The following is a 20296-nucleotide window of genomic DNA, read 5'->3' on the forward strand; positions in this document are numbered from 1 at the left end:
CTGGTGATGCTTTGCTGCCTGTCTAGGTGGAGGTAACTGGGGCAGCTGGAACCACTGGAGTCTCTGCAGTAAGACATGTGACTCTGGTTGGCAGCGTCGCTTCAGGATGTGCGAGGGCACCGGTGTACAGGGCTACCCCTGCGATGGCTCAGGAGAGGAAGTCCGGTCCTGTAATGAGAAGAAGTGCCCCGGTCAGTGACTCTATTATGCGAGTGTGTGAGCTGAGACTCTGCTCTACATGGTTACATGCTGTCATTCTGACATTCCACCATTACATACCGCCATTCCAACATACTGCTATTCTGACATGCGAATGAACGTCCCAGCATTCCAACAAGGCTTTAACATTTTTAGGAAATGTGTGTTACTCAACAGGTGACTCCCTTCTATAAGACATGCTGATAGAGAAATACCCACATGGTTGTGTGTAATTATGCAGACAGGGACTAGTCTGCCTGTGTAGCCTCTACCTGGTCTTTTTACTAAACTTAACCAACTCCTTTCTTCATTGCCTAAGCCCAACCAGTAGGTCTTTTGGGGAAAAAAATACGATATTAAAGGAATTGTCGGAAAGGCAGGATGTTTAAAAAAAAAAAAGAAAAAAATACTGTCATTCCGACCATAGGAGGCAAACATTGTCGGAATGATGGGACGTTGATAGAAAATTAAGTGTTGCCATTTAGACAGTTAGAGGCCAATGTCGGACTGGTGGGATGTCGGTATCGTGGTTGCCCCCCGCTCCACATACCACATGTGTATACAGTATATTATTCTTGTTTGAAAAGTCTGTAAAATGCTTTTTTTTGTTCTTTGCGGCTGCGTTTCTCTGCATATCTCTTCCTAGTGGGGCGCCTGACAGAAAAAAGGACTGTGTGCGTGTGTGTGTGTGCGTACGTGCGCTCAATCTGTACATGCACAGTATTTGTCAGGCAGAGTGGAGGTGATTTGCACTATAGCTAAAGGCTTCCATCGCAATTTTAGAGCCGCACTCTTCTTCGCTCATCTTTATCTGTCACTTGTCTGTCTTCCTGTCAACTCCTCTCCCCATCCATCTTTGCCTTTTCATTGATTTTGCATGTCCTTGCCTTGCAGTGCTTTCCTTTTATCCTTTATATACCTGTGAGTTATTCCATTTTGTCCTTTTTTGCGGTTCTATGCACAGCTTTAGGCACCACAGGGCAAATTATGTTTTTTTTTTTTTTTTTGTGTGTGTGTGTGATTTTTTTTTTAAATGAGAAAATAAAAAAAATTACAACTCATGTAAAAAAAACAAAACAGACATAAAAAGAGGGGATGTGTACTGTTTGTTGCAGCCGTATTTCCTGCTCCTCATATCAAAAATCAACAAAAACGCAGGTGCTCAAACTGCTTCATATCACCGCATCGCTCCTCTTACTGTAAATCGTATTCACTTACTCTCCCTCTGCTTTTATTTCGCTCTGTATTACGCTGCCTGGTTGAGGGCAACATGTTCAATGGCCCACTTGGTGTGATTTGTCAGAGTGTCAGCCACCGCAGGAAACAGTGCGCTTTAATAAGCATGTCTCTTGACTGAGCTTTGTGTGCGCTGCGCATGGTGAATACTCAAGCACGTTTTTCTGCGCGAGCCCCCGAGTGCCACATGTGTGCGTGCTTGGTGTCGAGCTCCGACGGGCTATACAGATGATAAATGCTGGAGTGCGGCCTCCACCCTGACCCCTTTGTTTTGAGTGGCTCTCAAGTCTCTTTCACAAAAGGCGAGGATCTTGTCTGTTGGCATTGCAGGGCGAACATCATATCAAATTTTCTCGCTTTCTGTATGTCTCTCTCTCTTTGCTCTCCGTCCCTCTTCATCTCTCTGCTCTGCCTCTGCCAACACTCGTCTGCCCCTTCGGAATATCTTCAGAGCACTCTCCCCCGTTTTTTCATCAGGGTTATGAAAGAGAAGGGAGGGGGGGAAAACAGATGAATAAAGAGAAGGGGGTAAGATGAAGAGGGAATGAGATACTGTACTGAGGCAGTGACACTGACAGAGAGCACTGAGCAATGTACAAGGGAATAAGATTGGGAGCTGCTGCAGGAGAACATTGATTTGAATCTTGTTTTTGTGCTTTTCTGTCTCCCTTTTTTTCTTTTTTCTTTTTTTTGCTCTGGCTATGTGTGTGTCTGTGGGAGTGTGCGCGTGGTGATTTTTTTTTCTTTCTGTTCGCCTTCTGTATCGTGCTTTATTTCACTTTTTCTGTGTTTTTCTCAACTACTTCTACAGCTCCTCACGAGATATGTAAAGATGACCACAATCTCTCTATGTCGTGGAAGAGAGCCTCGGCTGGAGAAACTGTCTACAACAAGTGTCCAACTAACGCCACTGGTCAGTCACAGTTTTTGCCTTCAGCTAATATACTATTATCCGTCGGCTGGTAGCAAGTATTAATCACGGATTGTGTGAATATGTGATTGTACTGTAGCAGGCCGGTAATTTCTCTGTATAAATGATGACCATGTTACTCTACACAACACAACCAGTCATAAACATAAGATATATGAAGTCTGTGAACCATGAATGGACGGTACCACCCAGTATGTGGCATAAGCAGCTCGCTCCACTGAGAGAAAACAAAACCTACAGAGAGTCATACTTCATCCCCAAGAAAATATCATTAAATAAACATTAGACTTCAAGTGATTTCTGGGAAATACAGTGTAACAGCTCATCTCATTAGACATGCAGGAAGCACTGTAAAATAGATCAGTTATAACCAGGACATCTTAAATGACTCAACTGTTTGTGTTTTAAAATCCACAATCTGCTGTGTTCCTGTGTCTGGAGCCAATGTGTACTCCCGATTTAAATGCCGGAATTGTGTTATGTTGTTTTATATTTTTATATTATGGGGTTTACCAGAATGGCAGAATTTTTTTTTTTAAGTATTTTTTTGGGGCTTTTTTGCCTTTAATGCACAGGACAGTCGAGAGAGACAGGAAATGGGAGGCAGAGATGGGGGGGAATGACACGCAGGATAGGGCCGCTCGGCGCGGGATTCGAACCGGGGTCGCCTGCAGTGAGGATTATAGCCTCAACACATGGGGCGGGTGCTCTACCAGTTGAGCTAAACACTGCCCCAGAATGGCAGAATTTTAAAGTAGTATTCCTGTTTTGAGCTTTAATATAGAGGCAGTCATTATAAAACTTCCAGCTTGTGCATTACCAGGCATCTTCTATTAATTAGCGCAGCAGACATGTCCTGTTTGAATGCAGTCGAACCTTATTTGTGTCTCACTTCTCACCGTAACGTTAATCTAAACTGCACTTTCTCAAACAGCATGCTGCCAGACTTTTTCTTTTAAGTTTCAAAAGCAGAAACAAGAACACTGCTTGATTTTTTTTCTATTTTCTTTTCTTTTTTTTTTAAAGACACTTTCTTCTTCATAATTTAAGCCAAGAGCAGAAGTGTGTCTCTACATCTTTCAAACTATGGCACTGGCTCAGACATCAAAACATGCCTGTCTGAATCACGTAGCTTGCCAGTAAGACGTTATGGGCTCTATTTTAACGACCCGAAGCACAAGCGTGTGCATGCTGCAAGTACATGCATGCACTTCAGACTGTGTGCTGCACCACTCATACAGTTTAAAGGGTTAAACTGAGTCTCCCAATTAATTATGGGAGTGTTATGGGGTTTAACATCCAGTCAACCAATCACAGTGCCGTCTTTCATTTCCTTTAAAGGCCAGGCGTGCTTGCACCGTGGCGTATTGCTATTACAATCGTGGAGTGTTTCACGCTAAGTTAGATTGAATTTGCAGTCAGTTGGTTACATATTGAAACTGAACAGTGACTCCATTGCTGGAACAGGTAGCAGCAGCTCTGTCTTAGTGAAATACTGCACCACTGACGGTCAATCACAAAATCACTTTCCGCTGCCTGAAGACAGCAACATGCTGGGTGTAAGATGGCTCTCTCTGTTACACCATCAACCCTAAAACTGACACAAAAGATGCCATGGTCCCTTTGCTTTTAATTGTCTTATTAGAGAAAGGGTTGGCCCATGACTAAAATAGTCATACACTTTGTTCCAATTATAGAACATTTTAATAATCATAGTAGAAATTAATTGCTCTTCTTTTTGCTGGGGACTCCCACAAACCCCCTCAAGGCCTACAGTACTGGGGTCCACTTTGAGAGCCACTTAAACAACAATACACTTTGAGCCAAGTCAGTGGATCAAATTAAATGAACAGGTGAAGAGTTTATTTATATTAGTACATTAGTAACAAAAAGGCAGCGTCTGTGTGCATATTTATTTGTGTAAAGAAAGGTTTTGTCTCATTAAAGTAGTTTGGCAGTGGCTAATCTCCTGCCTGCCAGCATGCGTTAAACCCTGTACAACAGCTACATATAAACTATTTGGTGGTTGGAACACTTAAGCAGTGTCTTACTTCAAGAAATGAACAACCTTGACCTAATTGTTTTATTCATAAGTGGGAGTATATTGTACGTTTGCTAATTGTTTTTCACAGTCTATTCAAATTGTTTTACCCTGACTTTTTGAAAAATTGAATTCAGAATTTAAACAAGGAGGAACACTTATTTACCCATAGATTCTGTCATATCATATCATATAGTTTCTAATGTAGTGCTGCATATAGACATCTGTAAATCCTTGCACAAATTTCATGTCTGAATTTGCCTAATTCCGTTTGTTTCTTTTCTTTCTTCCAGGATCTGCTAGTCGTCGTTGCATGCTGGACAATAATGGAGTTGCTTTCTGGGGTCCTCCGAGCTTCGCCAGATGCGTCTCACTTGAATATAGATATTTACATTTATCTGTAAGTTCTCTTCTAATAGCTAAGTCCTCCCAAACTCAGAAACTCTTTGCACAAATAACATTTTCTATCCAGCAACAAGAAAACATCATCACATAATATGCGGCAGTGAGCTGCATCGTCAGTCTCCAACTCACCTTCATCAAACTTGTCTGTCTCATTAGTGAGTTTTTTAATATGTAGGTTTTTCCTGTTTTCAAGGTACTGCCTCAACGTGTCCTTGTTTTCACCCATCATGCACCTCTGTTCAACTTTCTTTTTTTGAAAAAGTTTACTCAAAATAGAGGAGTCTCTTTACTCAAAGCATGCCGGTATCTCTAATTAGCTTTTACAGAGCTCTGTGCTCACACTTATCAATTAATGAACGTAGCTAATGAATGTGTTCATCAGCCAGACTGTTTTCCTGCTCTGTGAACTTCAACCTTTTCCATCTCCTCGATGATGGCGGAAGGAGATGGGGGTCAGGGATTGTGCGTGACAGAGCTGATTGCTCTGTTAGCTTCTGTTCCAACCTTTCATTAACACCAGGAGTCAATAATTAATTTTCTGTGATTGCTGTTATCTTCTCTTCTTCCAGGCTTTCTCTCCCTCTTCTCCCCTGTCTGCATTTCACACGCACACACGCACACGTACACACACACACACACACACACACACACACACACACAGTCTTGCTCTCTGTATCTCTTTCTCTGAAGAGATGAGAAACCAATTTCTGTCTGAGAGTGCTGCTAGACCTCTTTTTGCTTCTCTATTTTAAGCACAAGCACAAAAAATAAAAAGAACAAAATAATCCAACCATGTACATGTATACCACTGTCTTAAAACATCCCAGCAGCTCCCATCCAAAACATTTCTGTGATTATTTTCGGAAAAAGACATGATTCTGGGCTTGTTTGGTCTCGCTCTGTCTGACATTTTCTTTTACCGGCTACATTTTGAATCAGAACAAGTTGTTACAATAAACGCAGATGGAACGTGTGTTTAATCATTCTGACTGTGCCAGCCTGCTGCTGGTGCCCTGAGCCACCCTCATGTTCTGTCTCTCTGTACACGCTGCGCAGTTACGAGAGCATCTCGCGAAGGGTCAGAGGACCCTGGCTGGGGAGGGCATGTCTCAGATCGTAAGGAGTCTCCTGGAGCTCTTGCAGAGGGGGAGCTACTACAGTGGCGACCTTCTCTTTTCCACGGAGATCCTGCGAAATGTGACGGACACCTTCAAAAGAGCAACCTACATCCCAGCTCCCGACGACGTGCAGGTATGGCAAAGAGTCTCACTAACGATACGGTCACAAACACAGCCTCACACACGCAGACCTCCATAGGAGCTCCACTTTCTGCTCTATAGGATGTGCATACCAATGAACTACAGCTGCACAGTCGCTGCAGCCTCAAAGTGGATTTTTTAACAGTGTTTTTCGCAGTAAAATGCTCCGTCTCGGTCAACTGACAAATATGATTTTATGTTCCACAATTTCCTTTACTTATATAGTACAGTAGTCTTCTACTGTAAAACTGCAGAGCTGCTGCAGTATGAGTAGTTGGTGGATACAAAATAGGGGCCAGTGTCTTTTGCTTCTGCGTAGAGTTGCAAAATTCCGGGAATTTTCAAAGTTGGAAACTTTCCATGGGAATTAACAGCAATATATGGGAATTAATGCGAATAAATGGGAATAAATCTAAAATCTACAAAATTCAATGTTGGCCCTTAACAGGAACTTAAATATAGTTGGGGAAAATATCTTGGCTAAAACAACCAGATTTAATACAAGTACTTGAATATCTATGCTATTCCTCAGTCACATGCACACAGCACACTGCTTACTGCAGGGCTATTGAGGCCACGCCCCCACATGCACTGTGCACATTCCTCCATCACATGCAGAGATGATTTCTTGAACCCTGGAGGCCACACTTTTGGGGGTCATTTTACTTTTTGATTGGGTGGGGGAGGGGGGGTCGAGTGAAATTGATTGTTCATACAAGAATTAAAACTTCTACTCACAAATCTGTTGAAATGTCATGTATTTAAATTGTATTTGACAAAACACAATATTTACATGATACAGTTTGTTTAAATTACCCCCAATTTCCAGTTAATTCCCATCATTTCCCATAATTCCCATGGAAAACTTTCCAATTTGGAATATTTCATAAATTCCCCATCTTAACTTCCCATGGAAAGTTTCTGGAAATTTACTGGAAATTTTCCGCCCCTTTGCAACCCTACTTGATGGTTCTGCTGAATTAACAACTGCCTCGTCTTGTGTCCAGAAATTCTTCCAGATAGTCAGTCACATGTTGGACAAGGAGAATGAAGAGAGGTGGGAGGACGCTCACCAGGTAAAATCTTGTGTGTGTGTCTGTTACTGTGCGCGTGTGCCTCTGAAAGACCAAGTATGTGCATGTGTGTGTCTGCCTGCCAATCCCACATTAACTTTTCATTATTAGATTTCTAAAAACAGACCTGTTTAAACACAGTGGCCAGCTACCTATTAATTATACCAGCTATGTGTTGTGTAGTTTGTTTGTTTTTTATGTGTGTGTGACCCGGCTTGATGCCCTTGAGCTGAGGTGCGCTACCTGCCATCTGGACATAATAAACAAGCAGCAGAGTATGATATTATATCCCACGTGCTAGCAATTTACCGCCCTGGAACACAATCAGTGGTCTAGATAATGAAATGAATAAAAATGTTTCAACGGAGGAGACATGTTTCATCGAAAGTTGGCCATGGATTATAATTATGTTGACATTGAGATCAATGCTCATCTCTGTTTTTCATCCCCATCCACAGGTCGCTCCCGGTGCTGCTTTGCTGATGAGGATAATAGAGGATTTCATTCACCTCATTGGAGAAGCCCAGAAGCCTTTTCAGAGTTTTCTAGTGGTTACAAACAACCTCAGTAAGTTTCACTTTAGGTTGAATTCAGGTGTGATTCATTTTTTTTCTATTTCTCTCTCCTCAGTCAAATGAAGCCAGTGTAATTTGTCAAATCAAAAGCACAGCGATTCATTCACTGTAGCTTCGTCCTTGTTGTCTTTCCTCATTTATGACTTTCAACACCGAGCATGACTCAGTGACTTTGTGAGATGGAAGGATTTTTGTACTGCTGCGTCCACTGTCTTTGACTCACCTCATCTATCTTATCCTTAACCGCTGCTCTTTGTTCCAGTCCCACTTTTGTGCTGCAGTGGCTTTCAATTCATTTTGGTGTCTCTTGCTTGTCCAGTGATAACGATTCAACGAGAGCCGGTGTCTGCAGTTTCCAGTGATATCAACTTCCCCATGAAAGGCCGGAGAGGGATGAAGGACTGGGCCAGAACGGCAGAGGACAAGCTCTACATTCCTAAAGAGGTCTTCATTGTCCCTACGGAAGGTAAGAGTGTAAATATATATACAGTACACAAAAAGATAGCATGCGTTTGTCCACTGGCTGGACCGAGATCATCACTGACAAGGGCTGAAACAGGTGGTAAACTGACACTGAGTCCATAACCACAACTTGTATCTGTCCTGGTTTATTCTATGACATAGGTGGACCTGTTATCACCCCACTCAATAGTCTTTAGCCAAGGTCAGACAGCTAGCCAAGAAGAATTATCCCAGTGTGAATTCACACACTTAGAGATGTGTCTCATGGAAGCAGAGAGGAGGCTTCCCAAGGACATAGGAGGGTGATGCTGAGAAGGTTTTGGACTGTAAAGAGGCCCTGGAGGGCTTCTCAAGAAGATGCCTGGTCTTTCATGTGTGAAGTGTGTTGCATCCCCTCGAGGGCATCAAGTGCTCATACAGTTTTGAAAGATGTCTCTTTGCTTTTAACAGCATGAGAAAGTTAACTGCTGTTAGTCTTAACTGCTGTGATTCGTTTTTTTCCTACGTGGTTTCAAGTGAAGCCAAGAAACAAGCAAAGCAATCGTCCAAGCACAACACAAAGAAATCACAGAGGCAAATATGGAGAGAAAGAAGGTATCAGGAAGCAAAGGAGAAAAAGTAGTGGAGGGGAAACAAAGGATCTGAAAGGAGAGAAATGAAAGGGGAAAAGTGTTTTATATTGGATAAGGGAATTACTGTGGCAGATGCGATCCACTACCAATGCAGTCAAAGGTCACATCTCACAGGAAATTACACTGGCAGACTTCCTGTCTGGCACCCCATACCCTCCCCAAATTAAAGTTCAGAGAGGCTGCAGGCTGACGGAGCAGAGCTGTCTCTGACCTCTCACTCGCACTGATGACACTGAATCTCTTTGACTGGCATTCAAGACATCCTGTACACCAGCCTGAGGGCCCCTCACCTCGACTCACTCCCACTGTCTCTTCATTATCTACAGTGTCATTTGCTTATTCTCCCCCTCTAACCATCCACTTTCCTTTTGTCTAACACAACCTGCTCATGAATTGTCTCTGAGTTGTTTTCACACATTTATGGAAAGGAAAACGTGGATATCTCAAAGGGCGAATTTTAGTCTCCAACAAGAGATAAAAGAGGTGTTAGCTTGCTTATTTAATGCTATGGCTATATTTTCATTTCTTTTCTGTTTTTTCTTATTCAAAATATTTTGCTCCTTTATTTTATTGCCTTTTTATGCCTTATTTCCTCCACGCTGTTTTTTTTTTTGTCATCATAGATTGCGGAGTTGAATGTTTTATCTCTGGCTGTGCTTGTTGTGAAATGAAAGTGACGGTCTGCATCACATTTCCACAGCCATTTTCACATATGATATCCAGGGCACGCCATTGCCATCTTTGGCATATGCTATTTGGCAAATTGTTTCATCCAGCTGCATATAGGTTTGTGAGTTAGGACATTATTAGCGCTCTTTGGCCCTGTGGGAACCCTGCCTCTTCCCATTGGCAGCCCATGAGTTGAGGTCTTGAGTTGATTGCTATCAGTTTGTTTGGTTCATTTCCCCCGTAATGAAAGCCTATCTCAGATGGACAGCTTAAACATGCTCATAAAGGTCCATTGGCACCTTTGTGTGTGCATGTGTGCACACAGGCGCACATACACACAGCCAATTTATAGGTTCATGAATCGCTTCACTGGGCAGAGACTGGGACTGTTCTTCACCGATTTTCGAGTTGACAAAGTCCCTCTCTCCCTCCGCTGTCTCTCTCTCACACACACATGCACGCACACACACACAACACAGCACACACAGCACATTCTGTCTGGCAGCCATGCACACATGAAGATCCAAATACGACTTACAAGCCAACAATGACTTCATATTTCAAATGCACTAATGCTTGGACATGCACATGGTTATACTTAACTTTAGAGTATTAGTCAGCTGAGAACACAAACCACATGAGCTCTGTTCACCAATTATATGTGAAAGACTGGCTTCCTTATTCAAAGTTTAACTGTGCTGAGGTTCAATTTACCAATACAAATTTGACTCAGTGGTTGATAGTGCTGAGACAAAAGGTTTCAAGAACAACCTGACATTGTAGGAAATGTTACATTCACGGGTTTTCTTGAGAGGAATGATACCACCTTCATATTTGTGTGTTGAGTACAGCTACAACCAGAAAATGGACAGCCTATTACAGTAGCCTAAAAACAGGAGGAATGCCAGGAGGATGCACCCACTAGCAAATCTAACTAATTGTTGATGTGTACACGGACATAAACGCAAAAATGTGGAGAGAAAAAGCGGGAGCATACCTATGTTCCCCCGGGTCATATGTTCCCTGTTTTTCCCAAAAAGGGTCCTATGTTCCCCGGTCGCAATGCATACTGGGGAACATAGGACCCTTTTTCTGTTCCCTGCTGCTGCTGGTTGATGGACTCTCTCTACTTATCTGGACTCTCTCTATCTAACTGGCCTTTATAGCCTATAGACCTTTTCAGAGAGTATAAACAAAGACAGGTGTGGCTCATTAGAAAACGCTCTGGTACACTAAATGGAATGGAGCCTTAATTAGTATCCTTGGTAACACCTGTATTTGTTTATACTCTCTGAAAAGGTCTATACATGTTTTTTTGTACTAAACTTAACCAACTCCTTTCTTCATTTTCTAAACCCAACCAATGGGACAATTCCACTTCTCACTCAAAGTCACAACTCAACTTCTCACTCAAAAATAGGCAAAAATCTGCAAAGTCACAACTCCACTTCCAGGTATGGGAACAAAAATTGCATGTTCCCCGAGTCCTTTTGGGAAAAAGTGGAGAACATACTGTAGGACCCTTTTTCTAAAAAAGGGTTCTATGTTCCCCAGTCCCATACACAGCGGGGAACATAGGACCTGGGGAACATAGGACCTGGGGAACATAGGACCTGGGGAACATAGGGATGATCCCGAAAAAGCACAGATGCAGAAGAAAGGAGCTTGGGAGGAAGTGAAAGTGGCATGGAGCTGTTTGGATGGAGCCTCCAATCTTTGATTAAAACCATGAATTACAGCTCAGCAGCAACTCCAAGCTTATCTTTTGTTGACAAATGGCATATTAAAGTTCACAGCTGGTGACTGGTGGGATGCCATTTTGCTGGATTGCAACTGACCACCAATCACTTCAATGTTCAGCAAGGAGAGAGTGACAAAAAGTCATGGGAAATTAGAGTTTTGTGACTGAGTGTTTTTCATGGTATTAATCATCCAGGAGCGTAGGAGTGCCGCCCCCTCGCACACACACTGATTTACCATTTACCCACAATACACCAACTTTCTCATTTGCATGCCTTTGCAGACACTGTCCAATTAGGATCCATCACACTCGCTACTTTGATCTGTTTTTTCTTTTGCCTCCTCACAGTCTCACAATTGCCTTTTCTTCCCCCACTGTCGGGATCTCTTTGTCTGTTCCTCTTTTTCTCGCCGCGTCTGTCTCGCTATCTCTCTTCATGAGTATTACCTCTTAGCCAACATCGCAGACAGATTTTGGATGAGTCACCCTGTGCGTCTGATACCATCAACCCTCCCCACCCCCACCCCATCTCCTCCTCCCCCTTTCTTTCTGCCGACGCTCTTCCATCGCTTCTCTCAGCCTAAAAGGGCAAAGGAGGGAGTGGCATCTCTCAACATGAACTCTTTCCCTCTTACTTTCCCCTCCGCTTCCTTTCTGCCTCCCTCACTTGAGACAAAGTGACATTTACAGGGGGACACTACGTCTCCTTGGGAGCCCCTGCTCTTCTTGTCAAAAGAACCCTGAAGGGAGAGATGGAAAGCAAGCGCTTGTACAGAAAAATAGAAGTGTTAAAAAATGGTGGAAAAGTGGGTTGGAGAATAGCAACAACAACAGAAGGGGATGAGAAGAGCAAGCGCTGAGGAGGAGGAGGAAAGAAGGAAATAAAGAAAGCGGATTTAAAACATGAAGGACATTGTCTAAAGAGGGATGGAACACTTTGACTTTTGCTTCATTTTCTTCAAGTTAATTACCTCTTTGAATGATGCTTTAGGGCAATAGGTGAGCTTTAAACTAAAAGTGAACCAAATTCACACAAATAGTGTCTGCACCCAATGTGTGACACCAGGATCTTTCACCTGAATCAGTGCTACGTTTTCAACTCAGAAGCATAATTAGTCAGAGGATGGGATATGTACTGTAGCTGTCATACGCTTGGCGAATGTGCTTGAATTTACTAACTTATCTTATTTTGATGTAGTGAGCAGAGCATTTGTCAGCGACAGCTTAAGAGTAAATATAAACCGAGCTTGATTTGCAGGTTGTCTGCTTCACCAGCTAATGGATCTATGAATTTCAAATTATGCGGTGGTCAGCAAATATTAGCTCATATGTGATCAATGACAAATATCATCACTCATCACACTATAGCAGATTATACTGTATGGAGAAATTTGACCATTTAGCTAACCTTCCCAGATTCCTCCATCTTTCCGACTTACAGTATATACAACTTTAATTTGCAGTTTAAAACACACATTTCTTCCTCACACTATTTACTAATAACTGTAGATTGTATTTTATCTACCCTGCACAGGAGTTAATAAAACCTTCTCTTTGTCTTTTAGGGAAAATGGCTTAGTTGGCTTAGTATTTCATACTGTATGTAGAGCTGAAACCTTTTCTCCAGATGTACAATATAAAAAAATGGGCAGAGGGACGATGGTTGTACTGCAAATTTGAGTTTGAAGGTGATTTTGAAGGTGAACCACGTTGTCAGTCTGGGCTGATCTATTGTCCACTTGTCTGTGTTTCAGAGACAGAGGCGGACTCTGAGTCAACAATCTACTATGTCATCGGAGCCATCCTGTACCGGACGTTGGGCAAAATCTTACCTATGCCAAAGTGAGTAGCTCTAATATCCATGAGTGAAGTATCCTTTTCTTCTTTTCTGCCTTTCTGCAATTCTTTAAAAAACTCTTTCAGGCAACTTTCAGCTTACATCTTTCATGTGGTTGCTTTTACTTTGTTTTTTTTACTTTCCATTATCACAATCTTTCTATTTCTGTGCCCTTTCTTCTGCAGCTTCCTCCCGCTATCTAATTCCTACTTCCCATTCTCAATCTGTCTTCTGTCTCATAATGTCTCTATTGCCTTTCTCCTCCCTTCGTGTCTGCTTAGTTATCAGACAAATGTATTTCATCTCCAAAAATGTACATTTCCCTAGATGCCTCTTCTTTTCTTCTGCATTGTCATTGTATTTTTGGAAGTGTCTAGTTGGCCTGGGATGGGTATGGGCTTAATGGGTTCTGAAACTTATATAGAACTTGGAGGGGGAAAAATCAAGGATGGGGGAAATCAGGGGGTTGTCAAAAGGCCACTGTGATATGGTGTGTGTGCTGGCCCTGGGCCCTTTTATTCAGGTCAGTGCTCTTGGTTGTGGATGAGCCGGATCTGTTAAAACCCTTTTCTCCCTGTAGCTCTGCTGAATGTTAATAGGTCCAGTGTTCTGTTTTTACTCAGGCACTCTCTTTGGCTCTCTCCCTCTCTCATGAGCCTTTTATTTATATGTTTATTTATTTATCATGTATTTATTTATTTATTTATTTCTGCGGACACACAAAAACCCTCAAAAGTAAGGAGAGGGGTGTGTATGTCTGTTTTTGAGTGTAGGTGTATTTTTTGGGGGATTTTTCTTTTTTATACATTATTGCTCAAACTCAAAAACGCAATAACTCTATTATTATTATTCATTTATTTTTTCAATCTTTATTATTATTATTTTTTATTTTTTCCCCAATACTGTTATTATGACCAAAGTCACTATTATTATCCACCAAGTCTCTTTTTCATCATTATTATGATCACCATTTATAGAATATATTATAACTGACTTACACACGCACACACACACATACACACACACACACCTAATTTCACACTTTATGTCAATGTAAGTCATCAATGTATGTTCACTGTATTGTCTGTCGTGTTTTTTCCACATTAAAAAAACAAAAAAAAGGCAATTTAAACCATGGTTGAATGTGCAGTCCACTTCTCTGAAAACCCAAGTGTCGTGTGTTTGTATCTTTCTAGTCCGCCTGCTGTGATCAACTCCAAGATCCTGACGGTGACGGTGCGACCGGAGCCACAACCCAGCGAGCCCATGGTGGTGGTGGAGCTGTCACCGCTTTTGAATGTACGTTTAACCCCCCAGTCCCCTGCCCCCATCCCCCCTGCCATGACAACCACATTGTTTTTATGTGTTGAGTGTTTTTAACTGGCCAACCACAGCTGGTGGGCTGTTAAAAACTGTTCATGTTCAGTGATCATCTGCTATTGATCACTGAACATGTTACAAAACTTCAAGGTCTGGATCATTTCCCACATAGTGTATTTATTTGATATTGGGGATTATCACAGTTTCTTTTTCTCCTCATCTAAACTTTCTCAACCACTGCAGATTCATTCAGAGTAACCTCGAACCACCAGAAAAATCATTTTGTTTTCCCATTAATATTAAAGATTTACATGCAACAAAATGTTAATTATTCCATATGAAGCACTTTCCACTGCAGGGCTTTGCACTTTTTCTATATACTGTATCATACACTCATATTGAACAAGCTTTGGCCACAAAAATAAGTTTGTTTAAAGCTTTAAAGGATTCTCCCTCTCCCCGCTGACCCGTGTTTCCTGGGATCAGATGAAAGAGAGATGATGTAAAGCACCATAGTGCTCAGTGAACTGCCTGAATAAGCGTGGAGCTTTTTGGCTTCCTTATATCGCAGTGTCTCCTGGTGCCTATTCAGTTTATATTACAGAGGAGTGTGTTATTATAAACGACTCGAGTGGGGTGTCTTCAGTGGAAAGGACAGTGTGCAAGTTTAATGAGAGGCACTCTTCACGACCTCAATAAGATGTGGGTTTCATTAGCCATTCTTCTGAGCAAAGGTGGTCACAGTTTTGAAAATAATCTTGAATATTTAATGGTGCTCTCCAGACAGCACAAACGCACACACACACCTATACTAAAATCTTTCGATAAAATCAGTCTCTTGCTGTGTCAACCGAGACCTTAGGGTCAAAATTATTGCACAGTGTTTCATTAAAAAGGCTTTGTATTCAATTCTCCGTCCCCCACCACTCCATCTCTCCGCCTTAAAACGTTGATTCATTACATAATTATGGCTTTCCTTTTATATGCCTCTATCTTTTATCCTCCTATTATTCCGCTTTTTAATGCTTTTGGCAAAGCAGAGGTACCGCAGGTTGCACACCCTCTGTTTAGAGGATGATGTCTTAATGCTGATCCCAGCACGCTGCCCTGTACTACTAACCGGAGGCTCCTGCTGAGGACAGACGCTTCACTGGCACACGGAGCAGCACAGGGCTAGGACAGTCTGTGGAGGGCAGATGCACATACTGGATGCATACCCTTGACCAGTGCTGCCGAGGCCATTTCACTCCTGTTAAAGGGCTACTCCAACCATTTGGAATAGCTGTTATTTTATCATTTGTAGGGATTCACATTTAGATGATATAAAATCTGTGAGAAATTATTTTTAAAAAAAAATTGATGCAGCAGAGACCAAGGAATCCCAACTCCAGCCTGAAAGGATTAAATATGTCCCATATAAACATCAAAATTGTGTCTTTCTTAAAAACTCATTTCCTTCAGGTTCTAGGGAAGTCTAGGGAAGGGAGCCATACTATATCTACCACCTGGAGGAATGTGGCTTTGTTAAGTTGAGTGATGTCGTAATTCAAACACACTCAATCATACAACAGGAATTACATACTGTACCTGCTGAAGGCTCTAGTGATTAGCATAATCATTTAATTTGAAATCTTACCTGCACTTCTGGTTTTAGTCATAGACAGGGATTTAAATCATTGCAACATGAAATCAATATGGCTTTAAAGAACTCCTAGGAGCAACATAAAAGGCAGAAAATAGTTAACTGCTGTTTTCAGCTAAGCTAAGCTAACCAGCAGTTGACCAAATTCATATTTAATAGAATAGGTATTGATCTTTGCCTCTGTTGAAACTTCTTACCAATACTGCCAGACAACAATGGAAAATTCACACTTGAAGCGCAGTAAGCTTCTGTACTGGCCCCAACTTCATCAGAAAATGCTGAGCTCCTGCAGCAGACGACGAGCACCAGAGGAGGCAAGAAAGTGGGTTCTCTGTACGTGGTCATGTCTTCACTGTGAAGACATCTGCTCCAGTCAGACCCCCATGTATTTCCCTGGTGTCAAATTGTGTTCATGTGTGTGTGCTTTCAATGGGAAGTAAGAAGCAGGAGGCCCCGTGTAGATGAGTGGACCAAATGCCAAACGTTACCCCTCCTCCTCTATCCTTCATCTAGCCTTTTTGATTATGAAAGGCAGCTCTGGTTAGCTTTACAAACATCACCCATTTGCCTTTCGGGTGATTTCACTGTAATCTTGTTTACTTTGATCAATCAAAAAACATCATCCAGGCTGCTTTTCATTTCATTTTCTGAATCTATAATCTTTGATATGAAGTGGAAGGCTTTTAAGACTCCCCGAACCAGCGTGGTCTCCTTCTCTGACAATAGCTCCTTTCATCTGATTAGCTTCCTTAGCTCATTCACAGCCAATATGCACCAAGCGCTTTTACCAACAAATGACCACTCCGTGTGCTTACCTTGGAGGAAATGGCTGTTCCATTTGAGAGAGAAAGAAAACAGACAGAGCAGTTACACTAGACTCCATTATTACCGTCCATAAATGCAGCTGTTAGAATCAGACACACGCTGCTCCCTTTGAGAGGCATCAGTCGAGCAGACGCTGTCATTATGCAACGTATCGGCACTAAAGAGGAGACAGACATTGTGGGAGTACGTGGATGTCAGTCCCACTGTAGCATACAGTCACCATGATGCCTGCTGATTGATAGCTGAATGCTAACAGAGCAACACCCACGCTAATGCATGCCCAGGGACATCCAATGTTGGTGACAGTGTTCTGCATGTGAAGCAGAACAAAGCGCTGTCATCCATCAATCTGTGTCAGATGGCCTTTGATCCAGTGTGTAAACCTTGCATCATCCCGTGCTCTTGATTCACACTATGAAGAGACACACTCCATTCACTAATTCATGGGAGATCAGTTATGAACTGTTCAGGAGGTGACCTTGCCTGCGAGAAATAAATCCTCATAGTGTGGATCGGCTCCTTCTCTCTCTCTCCTTTTATTTAAAACGCTGTTGATTCAGAAAACTTTCCTTTTGCACTTCAGTCAAGATAAGGTTATTTCCTCAAATCCTCTCAGGTTCCAGGGAGTCTTCTCACAGTGGACTTCATCTTTTCTACTGGACAGAACAGTCTGCCTGTGGAATTACTGCTATAATCTCCTTTGCCATAAGGGGGAGCTCAAAGGCAAAGTGCTTGATGTCAGAGTGAGGAAGGACCAACAGACTCCTCTGCACCAGCACACTAGAAGAATTGCATCCCACACATGGGCAGTTAATAAAGATCCTGATCACTCACTCGCACTCTAAAGGACCTGGAAGGTGTATTGGTCCGTTTATCACTCTGAGCCGAAAGACACCAATTGGGGTCTTTCAATTATTTAGATTCACAAATGAACATGAGGAAAATACCCTTTGATCCAGATCAGGGACCCACAAAAGGTTCACCTGAAAAACCAATTCTAATCCAGTCCTGGGCCAAATGAGGCATACAGGTTGAATGGGCGCAGGCAAGATCACGGAGGATCACCACTGGAACAAGTTGTGATGAGTCAGTTAAAGATATCGATCCTACCATTGATTCACCAATTGAGTCATGGCGGGTCTTACTTCGCCGCTATGCATCGCTGAGCTTTGATTACCAGATGATTCACCTGCTAGTCGACCCTGGTCATTGGCTTTTGGTCGCAATGGGTCAATGAATTAAGACTGCACTGAAATTACCAGCGTTAAGCCGCCTTTAAAAGATTACATGCCTTTTTTATCTCTGTTTTTTTTTTTTTTTTTTTTTACATGTTTGAATCAATTCCTTCAACACAACCAGGATGTTAAGAGTATAGTATAGAATAGTGGTGGTAATTAAATCGAATTTAAGACTTAACACGCACACTGAAAAGGCTAGTAATAATAAATAATTATTATACCTAAATACATTTTAATATGTCATAGTTTACATACTTTCTGTTACTTACTGTATACTTTATAACTTTCCACTGCAGTTGGATTAAAGTCAAGTAAAGGACCCCGGCCTTCTCTGTATTACCGTTCATGAAATGGCTTTTCTCTTTTTTTTGTCTCGCACACCTTCTCTGTTTCTGCAGCAGCAGCATCTATTTGCTGCTCAATCCCCTGACAATGACTCTTTCTCCATCCCTCCCTCCCACTGTCTGTCTCAATCCCTCTCTTTCCTTGTCTGTTTACCTCTCTCCATCGCCCATGCAGCATCACTCTTTCTCCTCTGGCAATGAGCTACTCTGTCTCCTCTCCCTCTCTCATTCACTCTCCTCTCGACTGGCAATAACAGCTTATCTTCTCTTCCCCCTCTCCCTCCCCCCTCTCTCTCCCCTCCCCTGTATCTTGCAGGGTACATCAGATCCTCAGTGCGTTGTCTGGGACTATGGCAACCCGTAAGTTTCCCTTAAAAATTCTGATACTCGTATCCACGTGAGTGTGTCGGTATAGTGCAGTAATGTGTATGTGTGTCAGTGTTTGTGTTTATGTGTGGTTATAGATGCAGATCATGTTTGTGCTCATGCCCAGTCAGATTCATTTTATTAATGAACTGAAAACAGTCTAATGAAGTTCCCTGTGTTAGTATTAATTAAATCAGCCAGTGAGAACAAGCACTATTCTCTCTGTGTTCCTAATCGCTCCAAAGTAGAGTCACACACAATCTCTGAGTACTGCAGGTTTTTATATTGTTGTTCAATTCTGTATTCTACTGACTGCTCAAACCTGAATGGTCCATTTCTATGTCACTGATGACCTGAAGCCTTAGTTTCTAGTTAATGGGTTTTCTCTTGTTCGTCTATGTAGGCCACTGACACGTTCACATTGTTTGCTCTGTATAGTGGACCACCAAGCGAACAAATGTAAACCAGCACAATCGATCATGCAATTATAACCATTAACCCACATAGTGATTACTCTATTTGTCAATAACAAACTCAAACTCGTTCAGTACCATTACATCAGGGGCTAGATTTAGGTCATGGTCTGATTGTGCTTTCACTATCGTAAACTGCTCTTAATGGCCCATGTCTTCAACCCATGGGAGCATAACTGAACAAATGCAACCCACTGTCCTATGAAAACAGTTATATGCATTTTATTTGGAGGTAATATACAGTGACCGAGCAAGTGTGACAACATTTAACTGCCCAGAATTCATGGGTGTGGAGTTACTGTAGTGTTGGTGGTCAGAGTGTTGACACAAAATCACTTGGTTAGTGTTGCGGTTTTGTTATTGAGAAACTCAAAGCTCTAATGCTCCTAGTCGGAATTGACAATTTCCATATTAAGACAAGATCACAGATTTTCCCAGATTCTTATGTTGAGTTTTCTGAAAATACCAACTGAAATACCCTTGATAGTTGATTCCTCAAGGTTAGGGCTGGACTCAGTGCTTTAAGTGGGTCTGCACCGGTACAGAGATTTTAGCCCACTAACTAGTAGTCTACCACTTATTCAACATGTTTAAATATGAGTCATATTTCCCAAAATGCTTGTTTGGCTAAGAGAACAGTAAAATGGAAGCTGTTATTGAGAAACATTGTGAAGCTGTTGCAGTCAGCTTGTTAAAACAAGCTAAATGACAGCTGTCTGTGGAGGCTGTCTATCTGGCCACAAATCACAAAAACTTCTAGCTGAGACCAACCAGCCCCAAGCCGCTGTCTAACATTAGGCTATGAATGTAGTGAATCACAGCAGCAATGGGAGGAATCGCTCATTCAGCTCAATTTTAGTGAAAAGTTAGTGCTGTTTCTACTGTAGAAACAGTTACTGTAGCATTGAATAAACTCATGTTGGCAATAATTTGTTGACGGAAAAGAAACGTCAGTTAGGACAGGATAGAGACACATTATGAATTGGGTAAACTTCAAATAACAAACACTGATTCATTTGTCGTCATACA

The 20296-nt window shown here is 42.0% G+C and overlaps 1 protein-coding gene across 48 annotated transcripts in view; it reads left to right on the plus strand.

Moving 5' to 3' along the window:
* Nucleotides 1–20296, plus strand: part of adgrb2 (adhesion G protein-coupled receptor B2) — a 230935-nt gene that overhangs the window by 131748 nt on the left and 78891 nt on the right. For all 48 annotated transcript variants that reach the window (XR_015037151.1, XR_015037152.1, XM_085792214.1 and 45 more), the window contains 10 exons: nucleotides 27–191; nucleotides 2246–2347; nucleotides 4700–4806; nucleotides 5868–6062; nucleotides 7078–7146; nucleotides 7602–7710; nucleotides 8038–8184; nucleotides 12977–13064; nucleotides 14256–14358; nucleotides 18745–18788. Coding sequence is in view for 46 of the 48 variants with exons in the window: in XM_085792214.1 (XP_085648340.1) it covers nucleotides 27–191; nucleotides 2246–2347; nucleotides 4700–4806; nucleotides 5868–6062; nucleotides 7078–7146; nucleotides 7602–7710; nucleotides 8038–8184; nucleotides 12977–13064; nucleotides 14256–14358; nucleotides 18745–18788 (1129 nt within the window). In the remaining 2 variants the exon portion in view is untranslated. The remainder of the gene's footprint in view (nucleotides 1–26; nucleotides 192–2245; nucleotides 2348–4699; nucleotides 4807–5867; nucleotides 6063–7077; nucleotides 7147–7601; nucleotides 7711–8037; nucleotides 8185–12976; nucleotides 13065–14255; nucleotides 14359–18744; nucleotides 18789–20296) is intronic.

The sequence above is a fragment of the Trachurus japonicus genome, chromosome 11 (assembly GCF_045865225.1).
Source record: "Trachurus japonicus isolate A0001 chromosome 11, Traja_1.0".
In the NCBI taxonomy this organism is placed as follows: domain Eukaryota; kingdom Metazoa; phylum Chordata; class Actinopteri; order Carangiformes; family Carangidae; genus Trachurus; species Trachurus japonicus.